The 25,923-nt window shown below is 27.0% G+C and overlaps 6 protein-coding genes across 6 annotated transcripts; 4 read left to right on the top strand and 2 right to left on the bottom strand.

Annotated features, from left to right (window-relative positions):
* Nucleotides 1-1,634: 1,634 nt before the first annotated feature.
* MKS88_003394 (uncharacterized protein) lies at nt 1,635-3,710 on the top strand (the record flags this gene model as incomplete). The annotated part of the gene is made up of 1 exon (XM_067216481.1): nt 1,635-3,710. One exon carries the CDS (start codon nt 1,635-1,637, stop codon nt 3,708-3,710), a length of 2,076 nt encoding a protein of 691 aa, XP_067073124.1.
* Nucleotides 3,711-5,932: 2,222 nt separating this feature from the next.
* On the bottom strand, nt 5,933-6,735 carry MKS88_003395 (uncharacterized protein; the record flags this gene model as incomplete). The annotated part of the gene is made up of 3 exons (XM_067216483.1): nt 5,933-6,051; nt 6,342-6,403; nt 6,548-6,735. 3 exons carry the CDS (start codon nt 6,733-6,735, stop codon nt 5,933-5,935), a joined length of 369 nt encoding a protein of 122 aa, XP_067073125.1.
* A 1,109-nt stretch (nt 6,736-7,844) lies between these two features.
* MKS88_003396 (haloacid dehalogenase-like hydrolase) lies at nt 7,845-8,711 on the top strand (the record flags this gene model as incomplete). The annotated part of the gene is made up of 1 exon (XM_067216484.1): nt 7,845-8,711. One exon carries the CDS (start codon nt 7,845-7,847, stop codon nt 8,709-8,711), a length of 867 nt encoding a protein of 288 aa, XP_067073126.1.
* A 1,737-nt stretch (nt 8,712-10,448) lies between these two features.
* Nucleotides 10,449-12,476, top strand: MKS88_003397 (WD repeat-containing protein 70; the record flags this gene model as incomplete). Its single annotated transcript, XM_067216485.1, has 1 exon — nt 10,449-12,476. One exon carries the CDS (start codon nt 10,449-10,451, stop codon nt 12,474-12,476), a length of 2,028 nt encoding a protein of 675 aa, XP_067073127.1.
* A 291-nt stretch (nt 12,477-12,767) lies between these two features.
* On the bottom strand, nt 12,768-15,587 carry MKS88_003398 (pre-mRNA-splicing factor CEF1; the record flags this gene model as incomplete). The annotated part of the gene is made up of 1 exon (XM_067216486.1): nt 12,768-15,587. The coding sequence occupies one exon, from the start codon at nt 15,585-15,587 to the stop codon at nt 12,768-12,770; it is 2,820 nt and encodes a 939-aa protein (XP_067073128.1).
* Nucleotides 15,588-18,016: 2,429 nt separating this feature from the next.
* Nucleotides 18,017-24,342, top strand: MKS88_003399 (aspartyl protease; the record flags this gene model as incomplete). The annotated part of the gene is made up of 12 exons (XM_067216487.1): nt 18,017-18,707; nt 19,171-19,248; nt 19,418-20,050; nt 21,179-21,262; nt 21,739-22,269; nt 22,469-22,530; nt 22,707-22,745; nt 22,878-22,939; nt 23,079-23,158; nt 23,280-23,343; nt 23,460-23,497; nt 23,765-24,342. 12 exons carry the CDS (start codon nt 18,017-18,019, stop codon nt 24,340-24,342), a joined length of 2,940 nt encoding a protein of 979 aa, XP_067073129.1.
* Between the last annotated feature and the right edge of the window lie 1,581 nt (nt 24,343-25,923).

Genomic DNA, 25,923 nt, shown 5'->3' on the forward strand with positions numbered 1-25,923 from the left:
ACGAGTTCATTCAAATAAGGAAAATGACGTTTTTTCATTATGTAAAAGTGTCCAACTTTGAAATTATGTGAACATATTTATATATGTTAACACATAAAATGGGAAATTAAAATATTTTAAAATATGAAAATTTTCTGGTTCAATTATATATATATATATATAAACCGTTACAAAAAACATATTTATGTAACAGAACATTATGAGCGAGAGTAGGGAGTAAACCCTACTTGTGCGTAAAAGAAAAAACAAAGAAGAAAAATTTAATTATATAAAATGTCTAATTTTCCTTAAGTAAAAACAAACGTGAAGAGACCAGCACAACGATTAACTGTAGTTTTTACATACGAATGATTTGACATGCGCATAAGTATACAATTACGTGTATATATTAATATTTAATACATATTTTGCATATACATAAAGATATGTATTTATATACAAAAAAAAAAAAAAAATATATATATATATATATATATATATATATTTATTTATTTATTTGTGTACAAAATTTCCACCTTGATACACCATTATTTTAACAAATTTTCCTTTTTTTTTTTTTAAAGAAAACACCTCAATCGACCAATTTATTCATCATTATATTTTACTTTGCCTTTTTTTTTGTTTTTTTTTTCTTAAGGCTAAATACATTTTTTTTCAGCAAAAAGATCTAAAATTAATGACGGTGTATCCAAGGAATATTAAATATATATATATTTCTATATATCGTTTTTAAAAGGTCTTTTTTTCCTTACATTTTTGTATATTCGCTTTTCATTTCCGTATAAGAAATTAAATTCATTTAATTATCCTCTTCAAATAATTTCATACACGGTCAATATGATAAAAGTATAAATAAATATATATATATATATATATATACATACATATATACATGTATGACACTACAACTTTCTACTTAATATATTTGCAAATTTGTAAATACGTAAAAATGAAAAGTTATAAATGAAATAAAAAATATATTAAAAATATTTTAAGTATACGAAAATATTCATGTGCTTTATCACACATAAATGACGAAAAGAAAATTTTTTTTTATTATTTTTTGAATAAATTATTAGCATGCATGTAAAAATTACTAGATAGAAAAAAAAATATAGGAAAAACTTAAACAATAATTAATATTTCGATACCTTAAAATAAGATAAAAAAAATAAAATAAATAAAAGTAATAGTAATAGTAATAATAATAGTAATAATAATAGTAATAATAATAGTAATAATAATAATAATAATAATAATAATAGAATTCATGATAATAATAATTAACATTAAGAAACGTTAAGTAATATTAGAAAGAACAAGAGATATAAGGATAATCAAACACGACAAAAAAAAAAAAAAAAAAAAAAATTATACGTTGTTTTTTTTATTATGGCAAATATTTTTAAATAAATAATCTATATTAAGCAAAATAAAATAAATCCTTTTTAGTATTTCTCAAATATATAGTTACATTTATAATACAAAAACATATTAAGTACATATACTTGTATATGCTTAATTATTTATGTAATATTTAGATACCTTGAAAGAAAAAAAAAAAAAAAAAAAAAATACAAGTTGTGTTAGCAAACTTCCTTCTGAATACTTTTCTATTGTTCAATATTTTTAAAATGAAAATATCTAAAGTGTTTTACTTGTTTAATTTATTTTTTGTAACACATTTTTTAATATTATGTTTGTCGAAAAATAATGGTGTTACTAGAGGAACTTTTCTCAACCTAAAAGCAGTTGAAGGTGAGATGGAAAGGAAAAGAAATAATAAAAATAAAATGATTATTTATTCTTTAGGATCTGTTCTAGTTTTAGCTGCAGTTATAGTAACAGGTATAGGGCTTGGTGTGTATTTGAATAAAAAAAAAAAGAAATTACCAGAAAATTTAAAGGAGGATAAGTCGAAAAAGGAAGACAAAAATAGCGATGAAAATATCATTCTTTTGGGAAAATCTCAAAGGGATAATAATGACAAGACGTATAACAAGGAAGATTTAGGAGGAGAGGGCAGCTCATCTTCAATGGACATCGGGTGGAATAGTAACCTGGAAACAAACGTTGAAGGGTGCAGTAATGTCGATGCTAATTTAGATCAGGTTAGTAATCTCGACACTAACTTTGAAAAAACTAGTAATCTCGACACTAACGTTGAACAGGCTAGTAATCTTGAAACTAATGTAGATCAGGTTAGTAATCTCGACACTAACTTTGAACAAACTAGTAATCTCGAAAATAATTTAGAACAGGTTAGTAATCTCGACACTAACTTTGAACAAACTAGTAATCTCGAAAATAATTTAGAACAGGTTAGTAATCTCGACACTAACTTTGAACAAACTAGTAATCTCGACACTAACGTTGAACAGGTTTGTAATTCTGACACTAATTTAGAACAAGCTAGTAATGTCGATGCTAATGTAGATCAGGTTAGTAATCTCGACACGAACTTTGAACAAACTAGTAATCTCGAAAATAATTTAGAACAGGTTAGTAATCTCGACACTAACTTTGAACAAACTAGTAATCTCGACACTAACGTTGAACAGGTTTGTAATTTTGACACTAATTTAGAACAAGCTAGTAATGTCCATGCTAATGTAGATCAGGTTAGTAATCTCGACACGAACTTTGAACAAACTAGTAATCTCGAAAATAATTTAGAACAGGTTAGTAATCTCGACACTAACTTTGAACAAACTAGTAATCTCGAAAATAATTTAGAACAGGTTAGTAATCTCGACACTAACTTTGAACAAACTAGTAATCTCGACACTAACGTTGAACAGGTTTGTAATTTTGACACTAATTTAGAACAAGCTAGTAATGTCGATGCGAATTTAGATCAGGTTAGTAATCTCGATAATAACTTTGAACAAACTAGTAATCTCGATAATAACTTTGAACAAACTAGTAATCTCGACACTAACGTTGAACAGGTTTGTAATTTTGACACTAATTTAGAACAAGCTAGTAATGTCGATGCGAATTTAGATCAGGTTAGTAATCTCGATAATAACTTTGAACAAACTAGTAATCTCGATAATAACTTTGAACAAACTAGTAATCTCGACACTAACTTTGAACAAACTAGTAATCTCGAAAATAATTTAGAACAGGTTAGTAATCTCGACACTAATTTAGAACAAGCTAGTAATCTCGACACTAACTTTGAACAAACTAGTAATCTCGAAAATAATTTAGAACAAGCTAGTAACTTTGACACCAGCATCGAAGAGGGTAGCAACCTTGAAGATTACTTAGAAGAGGGTAATAATCTTGGCACAAATGTCGAACATGATAGTAATGTGCACACTAATTTTCAAGAATGTGGAAACGAGGAGTTAGATTTGAAAAATTCCTCTGATAAAAAGGATGTTTTTACCGATACAGATAATAAACAAGATACTGTAACTGACGTAGATCCTACTTATTCAACATCGACAGTAAGTTGTGAACAAACTGAACGAGAGATACCTGAAGAAGTTATAGATGCACGTAGTGAAACGTTAAAAGAAGATTATTTCGACCTTTTTAAAAATGGATTTGATGGAGATAATAATAATAATCCGTTAATTTATGGAGGAGATAATTTTGTAGGTGTGCAAGAACCACTTATTATTCCAACTAAATATTCTTTTTGTTGTTGTGATAATGAAACGAAAATGGAGAATGTTGTTAATTCATATACAGATTAATTTAGATAATCATCAAATGGATATAATGGTATGTGGTTATAATTAATCGAGGAAAACTTAGGTGGGAAATACAAAAAAGGTGAATGCTTATAGGGCCCAAAAATTAGATATAAAAAATGGATAAAATGAAATAAAATTGTGCTCGGAAAATATCTGATAAACCGTATGTTAACACACAAGTACGCATATATATATACATAGTTTTTTTGTAATCGAACAAGTTGATGTACAGCTGAAATCATGTTTAGAAAAAAAAAAATTATATATATATATCAGAATACTTTTACGTTTTTTGAAGGTAAGGAGATGCCTTATCATTCAATCAGAACCTATGGTCTTCTTTTATACCACCTAAATGGTAGTATATTTTTCATTTTTTTAGATATCCCTTTTTTCCGTGTTTTACATTTTCTAAAATTCTCATTTTTATATTTTTAATTTATTGACAAGTGAAGCGTTTTAAACATAAAAAGGAGAAAAATATATTTGTTGTATATTTTATTATATATATATATATATATATATGTATGCATGTACGTATGCATTTTTTTTTTTTTTTCTATAATTTAAAAAAATGAAAAAAGGTGCAATTTTGAAAGAGTATTAATACAATTTTATATATGTGTATTTATTAATAATCGATTTTGCATGATATAAAGTGACGTTATATGGTTAATATTTTCAAATTAATTTCTTTTCTTTTCTTTTTTAATATTTCATGTAGAATTAAAAAACAAAAAAAATTTTGCATGTTCTTCTAAAGTGTTCATTTAAATTAAAATTAACTAATCGTATTTAATATTATACATTTTGTAATGCGTCACAAGTTCATACCATGAAGTTCATAAATACATAACTACACGCACGTATATGTATATATATATATATATATGTATGTGTGTTTATAGATGTAAACATATATGTATGTATATATATGTGTATGTATATATATGTGTATGTAGTGCACATGAACTTTTTCCAGGAAACATTATTTTTATATAATGCACGTAAATTCGCAATAATTTATGGTAGCATCACCAATATTTTTTTTTTTTTTTCCTTTGTAATAAGCTTTCGAAGGGCATTTTTCTGTCTAATCTTTAAATTTAATTTCAACTTTTACAGTTTATTTAATTTAAAAAATTAACAGAAAATAATAGGAAAATATTTACACACGAATTACAATTTATCAGCACAAATGGCTGTCCATTATATACATATATGTGTTTGCCAAAAAAAAAAAAATACAAAATACATTTTATAAGGAATAATATAGCTACTTTTTAATTATGTTTTCACCTGAACAAGCATTATTTTATGGTGTCCGTTTTTTTTTTTTTTTTTTTCGATGTTATATATAAAAAAAAAATAGAAAATTTAAGAAACTTCGGTGTTTCTACAACATGCGTGGATCACTAAAAATACATGTGAGAAGTAGAAAAATATATGGATTCTTTACTGTTAAAATATTTTAAAATTCCTATTTGAAAGAATAAATATTTACATATCTCTATGACGAATAACACTAAATATTTACTAGTAATACATTCTTTTCAAAATGAACTGTACGAAAAAATAAAATAATAAAAGTTTTCTAATTTCAAAATATATATAAAATTTTTTTTCAATATGGTTACAAAATCCTACATGATATTTTGAAATGTATTATTTAAAGGAATTCAAAAGAAAGAGAATCATGGGGAAAAAAATTAAAAGAGTATATGTAGGAAAACCTAAATATAACTAATATTACGCAGATAACATCTTACAGGAAGATATGTAACGAGAACAAAAAAATATATATATATATTTTTTTTTTTTTTTTTGTTTGTATAATCTATAATATACTCTCTAAACAGCAATTAATGCGGAAATTAATACAAAAAACAAAAAAATAAACAAACAAACAAACAAACAAACAAGCAAGTAAGCAAACAATGATTATTCTGCGTATAAAAATAAAATTATGCATATTTATTTTAAGAATATTATAACATATTTAACAAAAGAAAAAATGGAATATTATTTCTAAGCATGCATTATCCTTAAGTATTTCGTATTTTTACATAATGTAATTCCTTATTATTTGGTAGTAACTAAGGATGAGTTAACTCTTTTACTTGTTCAATTAAATATATTTCATTATAACATTATTAATATTAAAAAAAATGGGTAAACAAACACGGAAAGTTTTACACTGTAAGAAGAGGGGGAAGAAAAACTTATATTTTCTTTAAATTTTTTAAAATATCATTATTTGTATTGTTTTCCTTTCTTACTTTCTCCACTTCTTTCATTGAAAGTAAATTATTATGGCAAGAGGTGCATATAATTTTCATTCCTAAAAAAAAAAAAGGTTATATACGCAAAAAATGTATTTAATATTGCTCACATATTCTACAAATTTATCATTTCATACCTTGTTACATATATAAAGTACAAAATTTAATCTCAGACAGTAACAGCATAATGGTACATTAAATATACTAATATATTTTTCACATTATATCATATTCTTCATTTTTATCCCCATATACAAATGAAACTCTATATCTACGTACACTAAAAATATAAATACAAAAACAAATACAAATATGTACATATGCAACTCAATATAATTTTCCTACACACCTTCTACTGTATCCCAGTGAACTTTGACGTTCGTTTGTTTCACCTTATCGCATCTCCAACACCTTTGTAAAAATAAAAAAAAATTTATAACAAACCAAATAAACTGTTTGAAGCGAAATGGAAGTATTACATACATATATATATGTATATATATATATATATAATAGCATGTATTAAATTGGAATTTTTAATTTTCTAATCTTTACATATAAGCTTTCAAGGCGCTATATTTATGAACAGCAATATTTTTTGCATCAAACTTGTCATCTAAATGTTTTCTGGGCAAAGGTTCGAACTTTTTCAAAAGCTTAACTGCCTTGTTTCTTTCTTTGCTAATATTTGAAGATAATATTCGTATCAGGTCACTCTTTTTGTGATCTTTATGTTTAACCATGTTTTTTTTTTTTTTTTTTTGAAACAGCGAAAATATAAGTATATATATATTATAATAAAGTAATATAATAAAAAATATACAGTAATAAAAACTACGGGAAAGTTAAAAACGAACTGAAATATACAATATGACCATTAAATGTAAGTCTTTCGATATATAAATAATAAAAAAAAAAAATTATCAAATGTAAAATGAAAAAAATAAAATGTAAAATGTAAAACATATAAAATAAAAAGTAAAATGTAAAACATATAAAATAAAAAGTAAAATGTAAAACACATAAAATAAAATGTAGTAAGTATAAAATATAAAATGAAATGCAAAACGTAAAATATAAAAAAAAAATTGGAGAAAGGATAATAAATTTTTTATGTATATATTAAGTTTTTACATATCATCTTTCATATATTACATATATACGTTTATAAGTATATCATTATCGACCACTGAGGAATGTTATTAATGCACATAATGCGTAAAGGAATGCGTTGAGGATATTTTTAAAATTTATTTTAGTCAAATAAATATTTTTTTTAATACAAAATTTACACTTTATTTTTCTCTTTAGTATTTATATTATAGAAGAAGTAAAATCACATAATAAAAGTTCGGTATTTAAAAAAGGAGCTCCAAAAATTATATATTTCAATAAAAATAAATCTACATACACGTATGTATTTATGTATGAATGTATATATATGTGGATATATGTATGTATATATGTATGTATATATGTATGTATATATGTATGAATGTTTATATGTATGAATGTTTATATGTATATATTTATGTATATATTCGTGTATATATATATGTATATATGTATACATATGAGAATGAGTAGATTGCGCTTTTTATGCCTTTAATAAATTCACCAAAGAAAAAAAAAAAAATTCTCATATGGTTTGTTAATTGAATAAAGCATTTTTTGTAGTATAAAATATATTTTTTTGTAACTGATTTACCTTTACTACTTTGTCTTACGACTTTACCTTTATTGCTCTTTTTTAAAGGCTCCTTTTTTTTTTTTTTTTTTTTTAGTGCTCTATAGTTAACTCTTCATAATTAAATTAGGAAAAATTTTAGATAAATTTTAGGAGCAGGCAAAAATGCTTGAAATAAAAGATAAAAATGGTAATAAAGTTCAAAAGAGTAACCTGAATGATGAAATAAAAATAATTTTTACAGATTTAGATGGGACTTTATTAAACAGTGAAAATAAAATTTCTAAATTAAATTTGGAGAGTTTACTAAAAGTAAAAGAGAAGGATGTAAAAATAGTGTTTGCAACTGGTCGTCCTTTGTACTCTGTTGAAGGAATAATTGATGAAGAACTTAAAAAACATAACATAAATTTAATGCCAGGAATATATTTAAATGGTTGTGTTACTTATGACCCCAATGGAAAGAGAATTATTGATAATGTTATGAATGATGATATAAAAATGGAAATACATAATTTTTCAAAAAAAGAAAATATATCACAATATTTCATATGGTATAATATAGACGCTACTTACTGTTTTTCTATGAACGATTCTATTCGAGAATATATAGAAGTAGAATGTATAACACCAAAGGTGTTAAGTGAAGAAGAATTTAAAAAATTGACAGTATATAAAGTTTTAATGTGTTTGAGGGAAGATAATTTATCAAACATTTTAAAGTTATGTAAGGAAAAGTTTTCGCATAAACTTAATGTAGCTAATACTTTTAAGTGTTATATTGAAATGTTTAATTGTAATACAAATAAATTTGAAGGGGTTAAGAAGATATGTAAATTTTATAACATAAGTTTAAATAATGCTTTATCAATTGGAGATGGAGAGAATGATATGGAGATGTTGGAAGGATTAGCTAATTCAGTAAGTCTGATCAATGCATCAAATAAAGTTAAGTCAAGTGCAAAATATATAGCCCCTTCAAATAATGATAATGCCATATTTCATGTGTTAAAGACCTTCTGCAATATATAGGAGAGGATCAAAAGCGGTAGTGCTGCCTGATTCGAGTATGGTATATATATATATACGCATGTGGACATATATTTAGCATAAGATCAAGATAGTATGTGCTACTCGGTTAAGGCAGGATGTGCTGTTACATTCAGAGGCAATTACTGTATCATAACACCACGGTGTACGGTTACATATGTATGTACATTAAGAAACACGCACCCAACATAAGTTGAATGTTAGTAAATTTTAAAACGCACTATTTATCTTTTAATTTTGAATAAACGTAATTAATATTTTATATCAGTTTGATGTAATTACTTTTGAACTCTGGCTTTTGTGTTAGATGTTTTTTTATTTATTTACGAATCGTTCTTTCGACAGTCGTACACATATATTAATCGTTCATTTGCTGCGTGCGTATTATCCATTCACGCATTTATTATTTATTTATGCGTTTATTTATGTAGTTATTTCAGTAAGCACTAGCATGGGTATTATATATATATATATATATATTTATTTATTTTTTTCCGTTTATTCATTTATTATATGATCTTTTTTCAAGAGGCTTTTCATTTTTCCTCATTCAGTTAATTTTTTTTTTTTTTTTTACAACGGTCAATTTTGAAGTATCAGTTCACATATGGCAAAAAAACTGCTCCTTTAATTTGTTAAGAAAACATTTTATTTAATAAAATCTTTTTGATCACACGTAGAATATAAAGGTCAGTGTACACATGAAATTTACATCTCTACGAAGAAGGTACATCGTTGATACTATTTGAATCTATTAATGCATGCAAATGTTTTTATGTATAAAACGTATGCGTATTATGTAAATAATTGCACTTATCTATTTAAAGATGTAGTGACATAACGGTATAGCAACGTATCGATGTATCAATTTTTAACTTACAGCATAATAAAAACAAAACGTAATTTGCATATAACATATGAATACTTTACTTTTATTCATTAAAAAAGACATTTATAGGTATACGCTGAATTATTTTTTATTTAATAAAATTATATAAAAGAGCTCCATGATTTTAAGTTTTTCTTTTTTTTTTTTTTTTTTTTTCCTTTTTACATTATTATGAACGATATAAAATTTGGTAAGGTATCCATATAAACGAAAAGAAAAATAAATAAAAAAAAAAAAAATAAAATAAAGAGAACGATAATGATAGTCATTAAATGTAAACGTAAGAGAAAGAAAAATTTTCAAAGCGTGTTCAAGGTTCCTATGAATAATTAAAACTGACCAAATAAAAAGAAGAGTTGGTTTAATTTAAAAAAAAAAAAAAAATACCAACATTTTGTGAAAAATTTTGTTAATAAAAGAAGAATTTATCCTCTTTTCTTTTCTTTTTATTTTTTTTTCCATTTTTATTTACCATTCCTTTTACTTCTTTTCTCTTTTCCTTTTTTTCTTTCTTATACGCTAGTCCAGCTATATGTAATAACTAGCGAAATAGTGGCAGTTCACAAAGTAATAAGGGGAGAAGGAAAAAAATGACTTAAATACACTTCAAGCATTCCAACGAGAAGTTAAAAAGGAAACAACTGTGGTAAGTTATTGGGTAAATGAACGATAAGCGGGAAACTAAGGAGCAGTAAGAAGGTAGTACCATAGAGGAGGCAGCCAAGGGGAAGAAGCAAAAAGGAACAGGCATTTACCAACTGACCAAACCGCAAGCAGTGCAAACACCGCTAACACCTCTAGCACTGCTAACGAAGGAGGGCTTGGCAAAGATGAATAACGAGGACGTAGTAGGAGAGGACGAGTACCTAGACGAATTTTCAGATGGAAGTGCCTCAAACGAATTTTCAACGAACAGCGAAAGTAGCATAGGACAGAGTGACGAGAGAAAGAGGGATAATGAAAAGGGGGATGAACATAATGCACCGTTAGACGAGGGTTTTGACAAGCAAAGGAGCAAACTAAATTTTGCACTTATGAAGGAGGAAATACTAAATATACATAAGAAAAATATATGTGAAATAAGATCAGTAAGGAAAGGGAGTACATTAGTTGTGTCAGGAAACGATAACAATGTAAGAATTTATGAATTTAAAAATATGAATAAGTATGAAAAAGGGTATACAAAATTGATAAGTTTATCTGAAGGTTCAATTATACAATCTTTAGATGCACAGAATAATATTACATTGATAGCAAATGGAAATAAATGTTATGTATATAATCGAAATTACGAACTAATTAAGAATACTATTAGGGGTGATATGTATATTAAGGATGTTAATAAAACGAAAGGGCATACAAGACAAATTAACAGTTGTCGGATTAATCCATCAGAGGAAAATGTGTTTATAAGTGGTAGTTTAGATAGTACATTAAGGATATGGAATTTAACAAAAAATAATTGTTATGGTATAGATAATGAATTAGTTCATCATCAATGTTTGAAAATAGTTAATGAAAAAAATATGATGAATAATAATATTTTATGTAGCGAATTTTGTATGGATGGAAATACAATTATTATAGGCTGTGAGAGTGGTCAGTTAGAAATAAGAAATAAAATATCAAATGATTATATGTATAGTTATAAAGGTACACATATTATTAAACCAAATGTTTCACATAATAATTATGCTGTAATTGATATATTAACTTCTAAAAAAAGGAACCATTATTTTTATACCAGAAGTTTAGATAGCACAGTTAAATATTGGGATAGACGAAATTTAAATATACCAATTAATACTATTGAAAATATCAACACAATTGTTCATAAAAGTAATATGTGTTTTTATGATAAGGATGAAAAGTATTTAGTCATTGGTACACAAGAAAAAAAAATTTCAAAAAAAGAAGAAAATGTTCAAAATGCAAAAAATCAAGCATACGAATATATAGAAAATAGACTAGATTTTGAAGAAGAGAAGACACAAAAGTTGAAAGATTCAAAAAAAGAATTTCTTACAAATAGTTATATAAAAATATACCAAGGAGATGATGATATGAACAAATTTTTAAATGAAGTGTCTACTGTAAATAAAACGGAAAAAAATATACATGGAATGATCCAAATATATGATATTACTACTAATACTTTTGATTTGATATATAAAAAATATTATGAACATTCAGGTATTATATGTGTTCATTATGATGAATATATAAAACACCTATTTTTAGGTACCACTGATGGAAAATGCTTCATATATTATGATCATAATTCAAAAAATGGAGTCCTAGAATATATAAACAAAGGCGCAAAAAGAAAAGAACAAGAAGTAAAAGAAAAAAATAATTCTTTTTATATGAATACTGAACATATATACAATTTGGATAATTTGCCCAAAGAAATTGAAATAACCCATTCTGGAAAAGTTTTAATCAAAAAACATAACAAAAAGAACAAGTTGAACCCAACTATTAATGCTCTTAACTCAAATGCTTATGAAAGGAAGAGACAGGTGAACCCGTATTCCAAATTCATAGTTGACGTAAAGCAGAATAGTGGTGAGCGTATGGACGAAATACAGAAAGGTGAGCTAGCGAGAGAACATACGGATGAGGAAGAAAATATTGTCGACCTTCTACGAAAAAGGGAATTAAATAAGCAGGGAGATGATTATTTTATGAAGGCTTACAAATATACTCAGCCGAACAAGATAATTGACTATTCCTCAGGAGAAGAACAGGAATACTCGAAAATTTTGAAAAAACCCAAGTGCCCGCAATGTGGAGTTAAAAACTGTGTGTGTGGGTACATGCAAGGTCTGGGGAGAAAAACAGGGAGCAATAAATGAGCGTCAAAAAATGGATGGACAACAGAAACAAAATAATTTTCTTAAAATTACGGACTATTAATTTGAACGGATCTCAGCCACCAGTTTGCATATGTGTGCACTTCATAATGTATGATGGACGCATGTACACGTAACACTATTCGCACATTACACATAACAAACATTTTGTTGCACCCGAAATGCATGACTTATGAAGTATTTTCAAGAAGTCATTCAGTTATACAAAAAATAAAAAAAAAAAAAAAAAAGTACTAAAAAGGTGTGTAAATTATGCACATAAGGGCTAAGCGTTCAATGTCCGTTGCTCATTTGAATTACGGTACATTTACCGCTTACTTGCACCACTTGCTTACACTGCTCCTTCAGCTGTACATTGCATTCCAGCAATTCGGAGTACAACTTTTGCAAGGATTTATGGTACTCTATTTCTTTTTTGGTTTCCTCCTTTTCTTCCTTAATCCTCTCGAGGGCGTGCTTTTTTTCGTTTTCGTATAAGGCGTTTAATGCATCTTTTTCATTTATGCAATTAATATATGAATTAAAAAGAGAGTCAAATGATTTTTTATAACCTTTAATTTTTAACACATATCCCTTAGTGTAAATATCATATTTGTTTTCTAATTTTTTATATATTTCCATATTTTTTTGAATAAAACTTCTCAGCTTTTCACATCTGTATTTGTAATTAGCTTTTATATCAGCTTCGTTCATATATTCAACAAATGTGTACAAATTTTTTGAAGGACAAAAAATTATGCCGTCATTAATTCTTTTCCACATATCTACACTGTCTTCTTCACAATACTGCATATTGTGCTCATTCGAGATTGGCATAATTCTTTTTTCATCATCACGTGTATTATGTGTATTATGTGTATCATGTGTATCATGTGCTTCACATACATCATGTACAGCACGGTCTTCATCTCGGTCATTAACTCTATCTTGAGCACCTCCCATATTGGTAATTCTAATCAACGAATCATTCGCCTTCCCCCCAATGTGAACTTCTTCCATCTCATGGTTAATCGAATCAATGGCTTGCTGCATATATGTGCTGTCGATATCACTGAGAGGTACTTGGTTCTGAATAGGAGTGCTGTTTTTTATGGGATAATTATACATATCATTTTTAATTAGTAATGTCATTTCGTCCTGTACCAACTGCTCCAGCTTTTTCGAATCATTTTGTAACATATTAGTAAATAGATTAATTTTATTTAAAAAGTAAGGTCTTGGAAGATTCCATCTAACAATTTTATTTTGTTTATTAAATTTTTCTTTCTGTTGTAAATATTCCTGCATTTTTTTTTCTCTATCTATATCTTGAATATCTTTTTCTAAACTTGCTTCTTCATTTTCGTCCATGTTTTGACCATTCACTACATCCTCTTCTTGTGGCATTTGTAGTTCTATTACATTAGTTTCCTTTGGCAAATTTGCTAGTGATGCTTTTATAAGTAATTTTGCTCTGTCAATTTTTTCTTCATAATTATCATCATAGAAGTCACTCAGTAAAGAGTTGTTATGAATTAGTGAGTTATTATTATTCGGACGTTTATATGACATAATTGATCTTGCATACTGACTAATATTTCCTTTAAAACTTTTTATATCGGTAATAATTACATTTTTAATTAATTCCTTTTCGTTCTTATTTACCTGTTCATCATTTATCTTTTTGTTTTTTTCTACTTCTTCTTTTACCTGTTTTACATTATCTCTAATAATTATGTTGGTATTATCTGTAGGAGAAAAATAATCAGCTTGGTTAGTATAGCCATTAGTACTATCACAATGATATAACTGTTCATATTCCTGTGGTTCCATTGCTTCATTGTTCACTCCTATAAGTGGATCATTGATATTTCTAGAAATAATGTTTTGTGCTGCTTGCTGTATACTTAGGTCTAACTTACTTGAAAATGCAATGGATCTATTGTAAAAATTTGTTCCAATAGAGGAGAATTTATCTCTATCGTTCAGAATATATACCGAATTTGTTAAGCTCGGAAGTATATTATTAATGGGTACAATACCACCACTATACTCATTAGCATTATTATTATTATTACTATTATTATAATTATCATTATTTTCTTTAATAATTTGGTTGAATGAAGCTGCTTCTTTATTTATTTGAATAATTTCTTCCAACTCACTTTCATTCAAAATTGGTTCAGGTAAATTTAGTCGAACTCGCTTTCTTAAATGGCTAAGTTCGTTAAATTGCTTGTCATAATTATCAATAGCGGACAACAGATTCTGTTCTTCATTCATTCTTTTTCCTTTACTTGTACCTTTTCCTTTTTCCTTTTTATTTCCATCCTTGTCGTACTGTGTAGACTCATTTATATTTTCGACTTCCATAGATTTAATACTTTTAATTTTTTTATTATTTTGTTCATTCACATCTTCAATATCTTGTTCCTCGCTTACATCAAAAAATCCCTTCGGTGGTTTTCTTTCAAATAATATTTCCTTCACATGGTCAATTTTATTTTTGTCATTTTTTCTATAATTTAAGGAAGTAATACCAGCAGCCTTTAGTTCTCTTTTTTTTTGTAATAATGCTAATCGTCTAGCTTGTTCTAATTGTTTTTCTCTTGCTTTTCTTTTTGCTTTTTTCCCTTTCGTGTTTGCAAGTCTAGCTTTTGCCTCTGCAAGCATTTCTTTCTCATCTTCATCCATGTCAACAGGGTCTGCTCGTGCAGGTCTTGTCTCAGGTGCTGGGTCAATTTCACCAGGTCTTAGACGCCTTAAATTTTTATTCTTATCATGTACCTTTCCTTCAGCTTCATCAAGTAGATACTCATAATGCTCTAAACATTGTTGAGCTGTTCTACCTACAACAGGGGCAATTGTTCTCCACTGGGTAGGGAATAGTTTAGCTAAATGCAAAAGTTTCTCTTCTTCTTCTTTGCTCCATTCTGTTTTTTTAACTGATGGATCTAACCATTCATACCAACGAGCCTTACACTGTTTAGCTGATTTTCGGACTAGTAGTGAAGCAACCCTTGACCAGTTGTTCAGTCCGTATTTCATCACAGCCGCCTTCAGCACTTCATCCTCGCAGTTCTTCCATATGCCCCCCTTTATCTGAATTCGCATTTTCCTACCTTTAGGTTAGACGTAGCAAATTAGCATGTTAATAGGTTAGAAGTTTAACCGTTCAACTAGTTACAAAATTAGCCGATTTGCAGGTTAGACGCTTGATTACGTGCTAATTTTTCAGCTTTCTTTTCCCTCTAACGAATTTTAGCTTGGCTCCTGTATCTCGATCTATTAGAAAGCTCTTGTTTTATTCTTCTTTTCAATTCTTATCACCCTCTTATCTATTATAATAGCTTATTGTCTTCTAGTTACGCATGATACTGCCAATTTTTCTCTTTTGTTATACGCAATATGATGATTTTTCTATATCTCTTTCTTCATTATTCAGTCTTACTCTCTATTTGTTACCTTTATTATATTTTTATATGAATAGTTTAAACACTATATTGGTAAAAAAAAAAAGTACAATCGCTACAACTGCCAACTGGAAGCATATCACTTTGGAAAAATTATCTTCCATAAAATATGCTATACATAGGATTTCACACTTATTAATTTTGCTGTCCTACTGAACGGTTTTTCATATTAACTCCTTTAAATGTTTGTCCTTTATACTTGTTTGTACAGAAATATTAAGTATAAATTAATACAATTTTTCTTAAAATATAATTTTCCTTATGAATACGAACACTACCATATCTTCAAATCGCTGAATGGTTCATTTAAATGCTGTTACAAGGTTAGGATGTTTTAATATTATGTTACTTTTATATATTACATTTAAAAGTTGGCGGAAGACAATTAAAATTCACAAAAAAGAAAAAAAAAAAAAAAAAAACTAAATAAAACAACGCCGAATAAAACTACAGCATAAAATTGAAAACATTAATTCATAGAAGTATCAGTTCCTTTTCCTTTTTTTTTTTCTTTTATTAAATCGAAAAAATTAAGAGAAAGGGAAAAAAAATTTTCTCGCTAAAATAGGTCATCATACATTTATTTTTAGCATAATTTTATATCTCCTTATATTTGCTTTTCACTTTATGTTTATCACGTAATATTTTTAACATCTCACTCGCATTTTCTACGTAAACATAGGAACATATATATATATATAAGTATATGAATTTATATATAAATGTATGTATATGTACATATATATATATAATACGCGTATATACATACTTCATGTATATATGCGTATAATTTTTCTTCCCGTTGGAAAAATTATTAAGCCAAATTTTACGAACAATATTAGTTACTGTTTGTGAAAACATATTAAGAGAACATAACTGCTAACCCGTTTAGCATGTTATAATAATATTCTTTTTTAATTTGGAAAAAAAAAAAAAAAAAGGGAAGAAAATAACAAAATTCAAAGAGGTTTTCATGAAGGCGTAATTAACAAGCCGAGTACGAAACATACATATGGTATTTATATATATGTATACTCGTTTACATGTATGTTTGTATATGTTTGCATTTCGACCTGCGTACCACTTGTGTATATTTTTTATTTTGTGAATTATCTGCAAACGATGCGAAAAATTTTTAAAAAATTTCTTGCTCACATAATTTTTTATTGTATATGTAAAAAAATATAGTTATTGCTAAGTTGTTATTAAATTTATTTAAAAATTAAATAGTTTGTTATGAGAAAAAGTTTTTTGATTTGCCTTTTTCTTGCTCCTCATTTTAGTAACCTTTAATTAATTTTTTTTTAAATCATTTTACCATCATTCTTTTTTATAGTATAGTATCTTTTTTTCCGCACTAAAATATAAGCCATAAATAAAAAGTTAAATGCTTGAACATTTTGAAATATTGCCCATGTTTTTCCTTAGATTATATTTTATATTATATCGTTTGGTTAAATATACTTATGTACAGTATAATACATATATGTATATATTATATATACATATAGATATATATGTAAATATACGTACATATTATATGTACATACCATACGTCGTAAAAGTGAAGGATGCTCGTAACCGGGCAAAGATCAAGGAAGTGAAACCATAAATCAAAGTAGTAAATAGAAAAGCAGGGAACATTAATACCACGATTTTTTGAATTATGTAACTGGAAAATATAGGTGAAATAGGGAAAGAGAAGGAAAGGTTTACATATGTATAAATATTTATGTATATGTATGTATGCATATATATATATACAAATATATTTTCACTGTTCTATTACTTTGTAAAAAGGGCGGAGACCATATACCAAACTTATTAGTTAGTTGTTCATTATTATTATTTAATATCTGCAATATAACAAAAATAAGAAGAATAAAAAAAAAAAAAAAATATGTTACAGCAATTAAATTTTTTAAAAAAGAAGTATGCTACAGGAATCAAAATTTTTTAATAAAAAATATGCTACAAGGATTAAAATTTAAAAAAAAAAAAAATATGCTAGAGCAGTCAATCTTTTTTTTTTTTTGTTTTTTTTTTTTTTTTTTCAAAATATAACAAATAATGTATGAAGATTTTAATACATTGCCTTTAATAAAATCTATCAGAGAAGATAGTATAGATAATGTATTGAAATTTTTAGAAGCAAATTATAAAGAATATCAAGTAAATGCAAATGGAGATTTTGAGAAAAAAATTGAAATAGTAGATAAACAAACACAATCAACACCCTTATTTTATGTAACTGCAAGAAAGAATGATGATGAGTCAGTTGAACTAAGCAAATTGCTTCTTGAAAAGTTTTCCATATGTAGTCCAACAGCTAAAGATTTAATGAAACAAACGTGCTTATTTTATGCAGCAAGGGAAGGACTTACAAAATTATGTAATTATTTAATTGAAAAGGGTTGTAACCCTAATGATGCAGATAATTTTGGTCAGACATGTTTATTTTACGCATCGAGAGAAGGGAAAACAGAATGTGTAGAAACTTTAATTAAAAAAGGAGCTAACCCGAATTTATTAGATTTGAATAAACAAACTTGTTTATTTTATGCATGTAGAGATGGAAGGTATGATACCGTTAAATGTTTATTAGACAATGGTGTAAACCCATCTATAAAGGACGCTCAAAGGAGAACAGCCTTAACATTTGCTAAGGGAAATGGTCATAATAACATTATCCTTCTACTGAAAAACGCCGGATCCATAAGTAAATCCTCCACTGAGGCTGCAGCGCAGTCCAGCAGCTTAAGTATGTTAAGAAGATATTGCGCGTATATATGTGCTTGCGGATGTATGTACATAAGTTTGCGTTCACTTGTTCTCCTTTATGTATTTATTTATGTTCTTTTTTTTTTGTGTTCTGTTTTGCTTTCATGTTTGTTTTTCTTTCTGCTATCATTTCTGTCCTCTTTTTTATTTTTTTTTCTGTTTATTTATTGAGTGAAGAAAAATAAACTACCCCAATGAGCATATGAACAAATGTTTCTTGAGTACGTTTTATGGAACTTCTAATGCACATATTGTTAAGCGTGTTTTCTTCCTAGGTGCATGCACCCATATATGGGAAATATGCTTAACTGCACAGTGTCCACTGCACCCGAGTATATGTTTTTGAAGTCATAGATGAGTGTTCATGTTGACAGTTACACTCTGAAATTTTATACTTTCTTCACGTTTCATAAATTGTTTTCTTTTTTATTATTTTTATATAGAAAATGTGTTGGTCCACCAAGGAAGCAGTGTAGAAAACGAAAATAATAATAGCGTAAATACACAAGTGGCTCCCAACAGTAACAGTAACTGAAAAAAAAAAAAAAATATATGTTTATGTAACAGATGAGGGTGCAACTGATAACTGGGGTTAAATGGGCATTTCGGTGAATCCGCACCTCTAAATGCTCACTTGAGTAATATCTGAACATATCTCATATATATTTTTTTTTTTTTTTCCATTCTCAGACACTATACTGCGAAAAAAGTATAAGCTACAATACAGACCGCTGGAAGATGAAGATCCTCACCTATGGCTAGATGCGCCATTAATAAAAATACAAGAATTTGAAAGAAAATTTCCAGATATAGCATTATGGCCAAAGAATATATCCAATGCTAGTTCAGAATTAAATAACTTGAATGATCCTTTTAATAAACAGTGGTATATGTTAGCTAACCAAATAATTCAAAGTTTAAGTAAATATGAAGGAGGTCATATTTTTGAAAAACTAGTTGATGCAAAAAAACAAAATTGTCCGGATTATTATGATGTAATTAAAAACCCTATGTCTTTTAGTTGTATAAAGGCGAAATTAAAAAAAGGTGTATATGCCTCCCCAACAGAATTTGTTAAAGATGTTCAATTAGTTTTTGATAATTGTAGTTTATATAATACTTCAAGTTCTCTAGTTGCAATTACTGGAAAAAATATAGAAGCATATTTTAACAATCAGTTAATAGTCACAGGATATAATAATTTTGTTTTAAAGGAAAAGACAATAAATGAGCGTCTGCAAAAAGTTGAAGAAGAAAATATTAGATGGAACGAGCAACAACAGCTGAAAGTTAAACATGAGCAATCAAATGAAGAGAACAAGAGTGAGCAGCATGTCATTCCGAATGCGTAGTAGTCTAAACGGTTCATTAGCAAAAATAGGATAACAACTTTAGTGAGTATCTAAGTTATGTTTCAGTAAAAACAGGAATAACAGAAAGGGAGTACCATATGGAAATTACAGTTTAGAATAGTTACTGTGATGAGGAACTGCTATTGTAATACAGAGAAAAAAAAAAAAAAAAAATTTTAATTATTTCTTTTCATTTCTTATAACGTAAACTAGTTGTGCGTATATATGTATGTATTTATGTATGTATGCATGCATTGCATTTAGGCACACACATTGCAATATATGTATCAAGTGTACATTTGTTTTGACAATTTGTAATTTTTGCACTCTTTTCTATTTGAGAAAAAACAGCAGTTCAACATATATATATTTGTGTCCCTCATAAAATTAAAATATTATACCCTGTTTCAAAAATGTTTTAAATTATGAATATATTTTTAATAAAGTGTTTGTAAGAAAACTAAATTTTTTTTTTTTTTATTTTAACACATGTATACATATTATATGTATATATGGGTATACCTATATGCGCATAATTATATGTTCATACCTATCTGTACATAATTATATGTGCTTCTTATTTGTATTATGATCATTGTATTTATGTATTCTTCCTTATTTTTTTTTTTTTTTTTCAAACTTAAGTAATATGTTTCTTAATTTTTAGCGATATATATCTTAAAAAATGCAAATTAGACAAATAATATAACTTCAAAAAAGTATGAAACAGAAAACAAAGTAAATAAAACTATACCGTGGTTGGAAATATAAGAGGAAATAAATCTTTTTTTTTTTTTTCAACAATTATGTTGACTCTATATACATTTTATTTACACATAAACTCACACATATGACTATTAGACTTTTGCTGTTATATTGTGACCCTTGTGCTTTTAAATGAGCATATTATGAAAAACGTAATTTGGGGGGTTGGCACATACATATTTTGCTAATCGGTTTTGGGGAGTAAAGTGTTTGAATCAATTTTAGCAGATTCATTTGATTCTGTATACAAACACACATAAATGTATGTATGTATTTACGTGCGCACATATGTATACAAATATTTTCAATCACTTCCCTTACTTCACCTAACCAGATGGAGCTGCCGCTCCCGCTGCTGTTTCCTATTATGATATTCCTTTTTCAAAATGTTTATGTTATTTCGAACGAATAGCAACACGTAAGCATCATCTACAACATATATGATTTCATTTTGTTCTGATTTCTGTCCTTGACATAAAGGTTAATATTTGTGTTACTTTTGACTTAAATTACATTTGCAGTTGTTTTAAAAAAAAAAAAAAAAAAAAAAAAGAGCAAAACTTCAAGTGTAAAGACATCAGATGTTGTTCAAAAATAAAACATACAAAATTGGAAGCACCAGATTAAACCAGTTTTAAGGGAAATGCAAATAAATGATATTAAAAATGAGGAAAGATAGTGAAAAGTATAACTAAAAATTGATTATCAAAAAAATTAAATTAAATTAATTTTTTTTTTTTTTAATGATAAAATTTCAAAATCGTATCTTTCTTTTTCTATTTATTATGTTTATAACTGTTCTCTACGTTAGTCCGCACAAGTAAATTTGTTTGTTTGTTTGTTTGTCTGTCTGTCTGTCTGATTGCTTTTTTTTTTTTTTTTTTTTTTTTAAAGCAATATTTATAAGTATGCACAGAGTAGTAGCTCACATTAGTGTTTATTTTCTTCTGAAAATATTGTTAATAAAGTTTGTCTTGTCTATTTTGAACAGTAGGATAAATAATGAAACTTATACAATACCAGAAAAAAATGCAAAATATATCAGAAACTCTTATTCGAAGCACTTCAAATTTTTGGAATATCCAGGAGCTTTTGTAATGAGTTCTTTTGTACAAACAAATGAGAGAGATAATGTGATATCAATAAAATTAAATAAGCAAGATATTCCTTCGAAAAAAATATCAACATATTATGGACAGGTAACAATTGGAAAAAATTCAGAAAACAAAATTAATGTTTTATTTGATACTGGTTCAACGGAATTTTGGATACCCTATGAAAATTGTAAAGGTTCAAAATTTAATAATACTATTATTCATAATAAGTACAAAAGGACCAATTCTTTCAAATATAAATATGACAAGAAAGGATTACCCAGCTTGTTAGAAGTAAAATATCTTAGTGGAAAAATAATGGGATTTGACGGTAAATGATAGAGATTTACAATTATTGACAAGCTTATTCAGTACTACCTCTTCCTTTATCCTTAGTCAACTTCAATTGCTGATAATACTTATGTTTGTATTAGATACCTATCCATATATGTATGTATACATCAAAAAAGTATTCCTAAACCCATCGAACTTTTAAACTGTTTCTTTATAACCGTTACGGACATTTTCAGGATATGATACAGTGAATTTAGGGAAAGCTTTGTCCATTCCTGATACAAACATCGCTTTTGCTGTATGTCTCAACACACTTTTTGCAGCCACTTAGATTCGTGGTCCTCTTGAAAGATGCCTTTATGCCCATTTCAAAATATATATTCACACACACACACACACCATATCCTTCCCATTTTAAAATGATGTAAATGCAAAATTTAAATATACGTCATAATACCCGTTTATTTTTCTCAGACACAAGTAGATATACCAGTTTTAGAAGATTTTAAGTGGGTAAACAGGCGTTTTACGAAATATTCTGGCAATTTTTGGGCATTGATAATAATGTAAATTGTGCTTTATGCATGTACATATATATATATACATGTATATACTCTTATGTGTGTACTTTTTTTATCGAATAAGGATGGTATATTGGGCTTGGGATTCGAGAACGAGGATTCCCAAAAACGTGGAGTAAAGCCATTGTTCGTTAAAAACATTTTATTTATTCATAATATCCATAAAAAAAAGAAGAAAAAAAAAGAAATAACACAACAAAACAATATTATATAAATAATAGAATTAAAAAGCAAAACATGTATCTTTCTCTAACACTATTTTCAGTTTAGATCACGTGAAGGATGACAAAATCTTGACAGCTAAAAATTACAAAAATATTTTTGGATACTATATATCGGATAGAGGTAAACATATATGGATACGTTCTTATACGCTAGGATGAGAAGAGGCGTGAACCCTTTTTGTTTTGGGATATTAAAGAGAATAAATAATTTTTTTTTTTTTTTTGTCTTGCTTTTTTTTCAGAAGGATATATTACCTTTGGTGGAGTGGATAATCGATTGAAAAGATCGCCCGATGAAGAAATTATGTAAGGGATGAAATTTTCATTTCCTTTATTTTTTTTTTTTTTAGTAATTTAGCGTTAAAAGTTTTTATTTTGTGTTCTATTTTCCATTCCTTCTTTTTCTTTTTCCTCTGAATTAGTTGGACCCCAGTTTCAACTGAAATGGGCTTTTGGACAAGTATTCACAAGATTCTGGAAAGGCGAAGAAAAGCGAAGCAGCACTTTTTCGTTTTTCTTAATAGATGTATTTGCCAATTCGTATGTATATTTATGTATATATATGTATGGGTATTTATGCATATATATGTATATGTATGGGTATTTATGCATATATATGTATATGTATGAACATGTATGTATATGTATGTATATGTATGTGTATGTACATGCGAATAACAGTCCATTTGTTTTCTCAATTTGCTCTCCTGCTGTGACTTGTTCTAAGTTGATCTGGTTGGAATCAGAAAGGAAAATGCCCCTAATGTGAACAAGGAGCAAGGTGACGAGCTGATAGTAAAATACGAAGGGTTTCACGATGGAGGGAGTAAATCCATAGTTGATACGGGGACCTTTTTAATATATGCTCCAAAAAAGACTATGGAAAACTACTTAAACGATTTAACAATAAATTCTTGTGAGGATAAACATAAATTACCTTACATAATATTTCAAATAAGAGCAAAAGAAATGAAATCAATAAATGGTACAGCTATTATTGAATTAGTATTGTCTCCAAATGACTATGTCATTGAGTATTTAGATGAGATTAACTCAACAAGAGAATGTGTTTTAGGAATTCAAGCAGATGATCAATCTGAGGAAGATCATATAGATGGTTGGACCTTGGGCCAAGTGTTTTTAAAATCTTACTACACTATTTTTGATAAAGATAATTTACAAATAGGTTTTGTTAGAAGTAAACAGAATTTTACTAAGGACGCTTATACGAAAAAATCGTTTCTAAGTGTAAGGTCAAAAAGGGGAAAAGCGAATAAGAACAATTATAACGGACCATTACAATAAAAAGATAAGCTACAATTTATAGGTAGAAAATGCAAGGGATACTAAGGTAAAACATATGAGAAACAAATAACGTTATAAAAAAGAAATTAGTGCTATTTTTGAATGTTATCAAAAAAAAAAAAAAAAAAAAAAGTATAGTATAGTATAGTATAGTTAGTATAGTATAGTATAGTTAGTATAGTATAGTATAGTTAGTATAGTAGAGCATAGTATAATGATTAAAAAACATGTTTATGTTAAGATAAACAAATTTCTCCCAGAACGATGCCACCAGTTGTAAGAATATATTGACACATAAATTTAATCTGATAAATAAGAAATTTTAAAAAATCTTGTTTATTAAACTTGTATTGGATTATATAAATGTATACGTTTATGTGTATGCACACGTTCTTGTGCGTGTATTTGTTTATGTTCATACGAGAACATTTAAGCAGGTATGTACATATATATATGTATGTATATATGTATATACGTATGTACATATACATATATATGTACAACATAAGACTATTTTTCCATTAAAATTTTTCCTCAATTTTACTATTTTACATACTAATTGAATTGTTCAGAGTTTGCTTAATTTTTTATACTGTTAAATGAATGAACTTAAATAGAAAAAAGAAAAAAAGAATGAAAAAATGTACAAATGAGTGGACGCAGAATTGCACAAACGAATGGACGCAGAATTGCACAAATGAATGAACACAAAAATGCACAAATGAATGAACACAAAAATGCACAAATGAATGGACACAAAAATGCACAAATGAATGGACGCAGAATTGCACAAACGAATGAACACAAAAGTGCATAAACGAATGAATATAAAAATGCACAATCGAACGAACGAAAAAAGGTCGAAAATGAACCATACAGGCACACATTCTTCTCAACAAATGTTCACTTGAAAAGAAAGGGCCTTAATATAACACGCTAAATTCTTGTTTAGCTGCTAAATGTTGATAACACAAAAAATAATTATATTTATGAAAGAAGTTGTCAGTGAAATATAGCATCAAAGAGAGAAAAAAAAAATTATATGTAGGTCTACTAAATTTAAATAGTATACAGTATAATATTAAATTTTAAGTTTTTTACAAAGTAATATTTAAAAAGAAAAGAGAAGAGAAAGCATTTTTAATGCATTTGGGTAAGTACTCATAAACATGAATTTACAAATAAAAAATTTCTGTTAAAAAAAAAGGGAGAATTGTGTTTGTACATATTATATATATATATATATATATATATATATATATATATTCTCGTACTAAATTTTAATGAATATAAAAAAAAGGAAAAAAAAATTTTTAATACAAGATACAACTGATAAAAAAATGTAAATTTACTTTATATAATTTCATTTTTCTTGCTCGCGAACTAAAAATAAGGGCTTAAAAAAAAAAAAAGGAAAAAATGGAAAAAAAGGAAAAAGAGAATTGCATCAAACCCAAGTCTGTACTAAATATAAATTAGTTGTATATAAGCATAAGTGACTAAAACGGAGTGAGGGAGCTACATGTATATACAATATTAAGCTTGTTTTTACTGCTTTCTTTTCTCCTTATTATTCTTCTT

Source organism: Plasmodium brasilianum, chromosome 10 (genome assembly GCF_023973825.1).
Source record: "Plasmodium brasilianum strain Bolivian I chromosome 10, whole genome shotgun sequence".
NCBI classification, from domain to species: domain Eukaryota; phylum Apicomplexa; class Aconoidasida; order Haemosporida; family Plasmodiidae; genus Plasmodium; species Plasmodium brasilianum.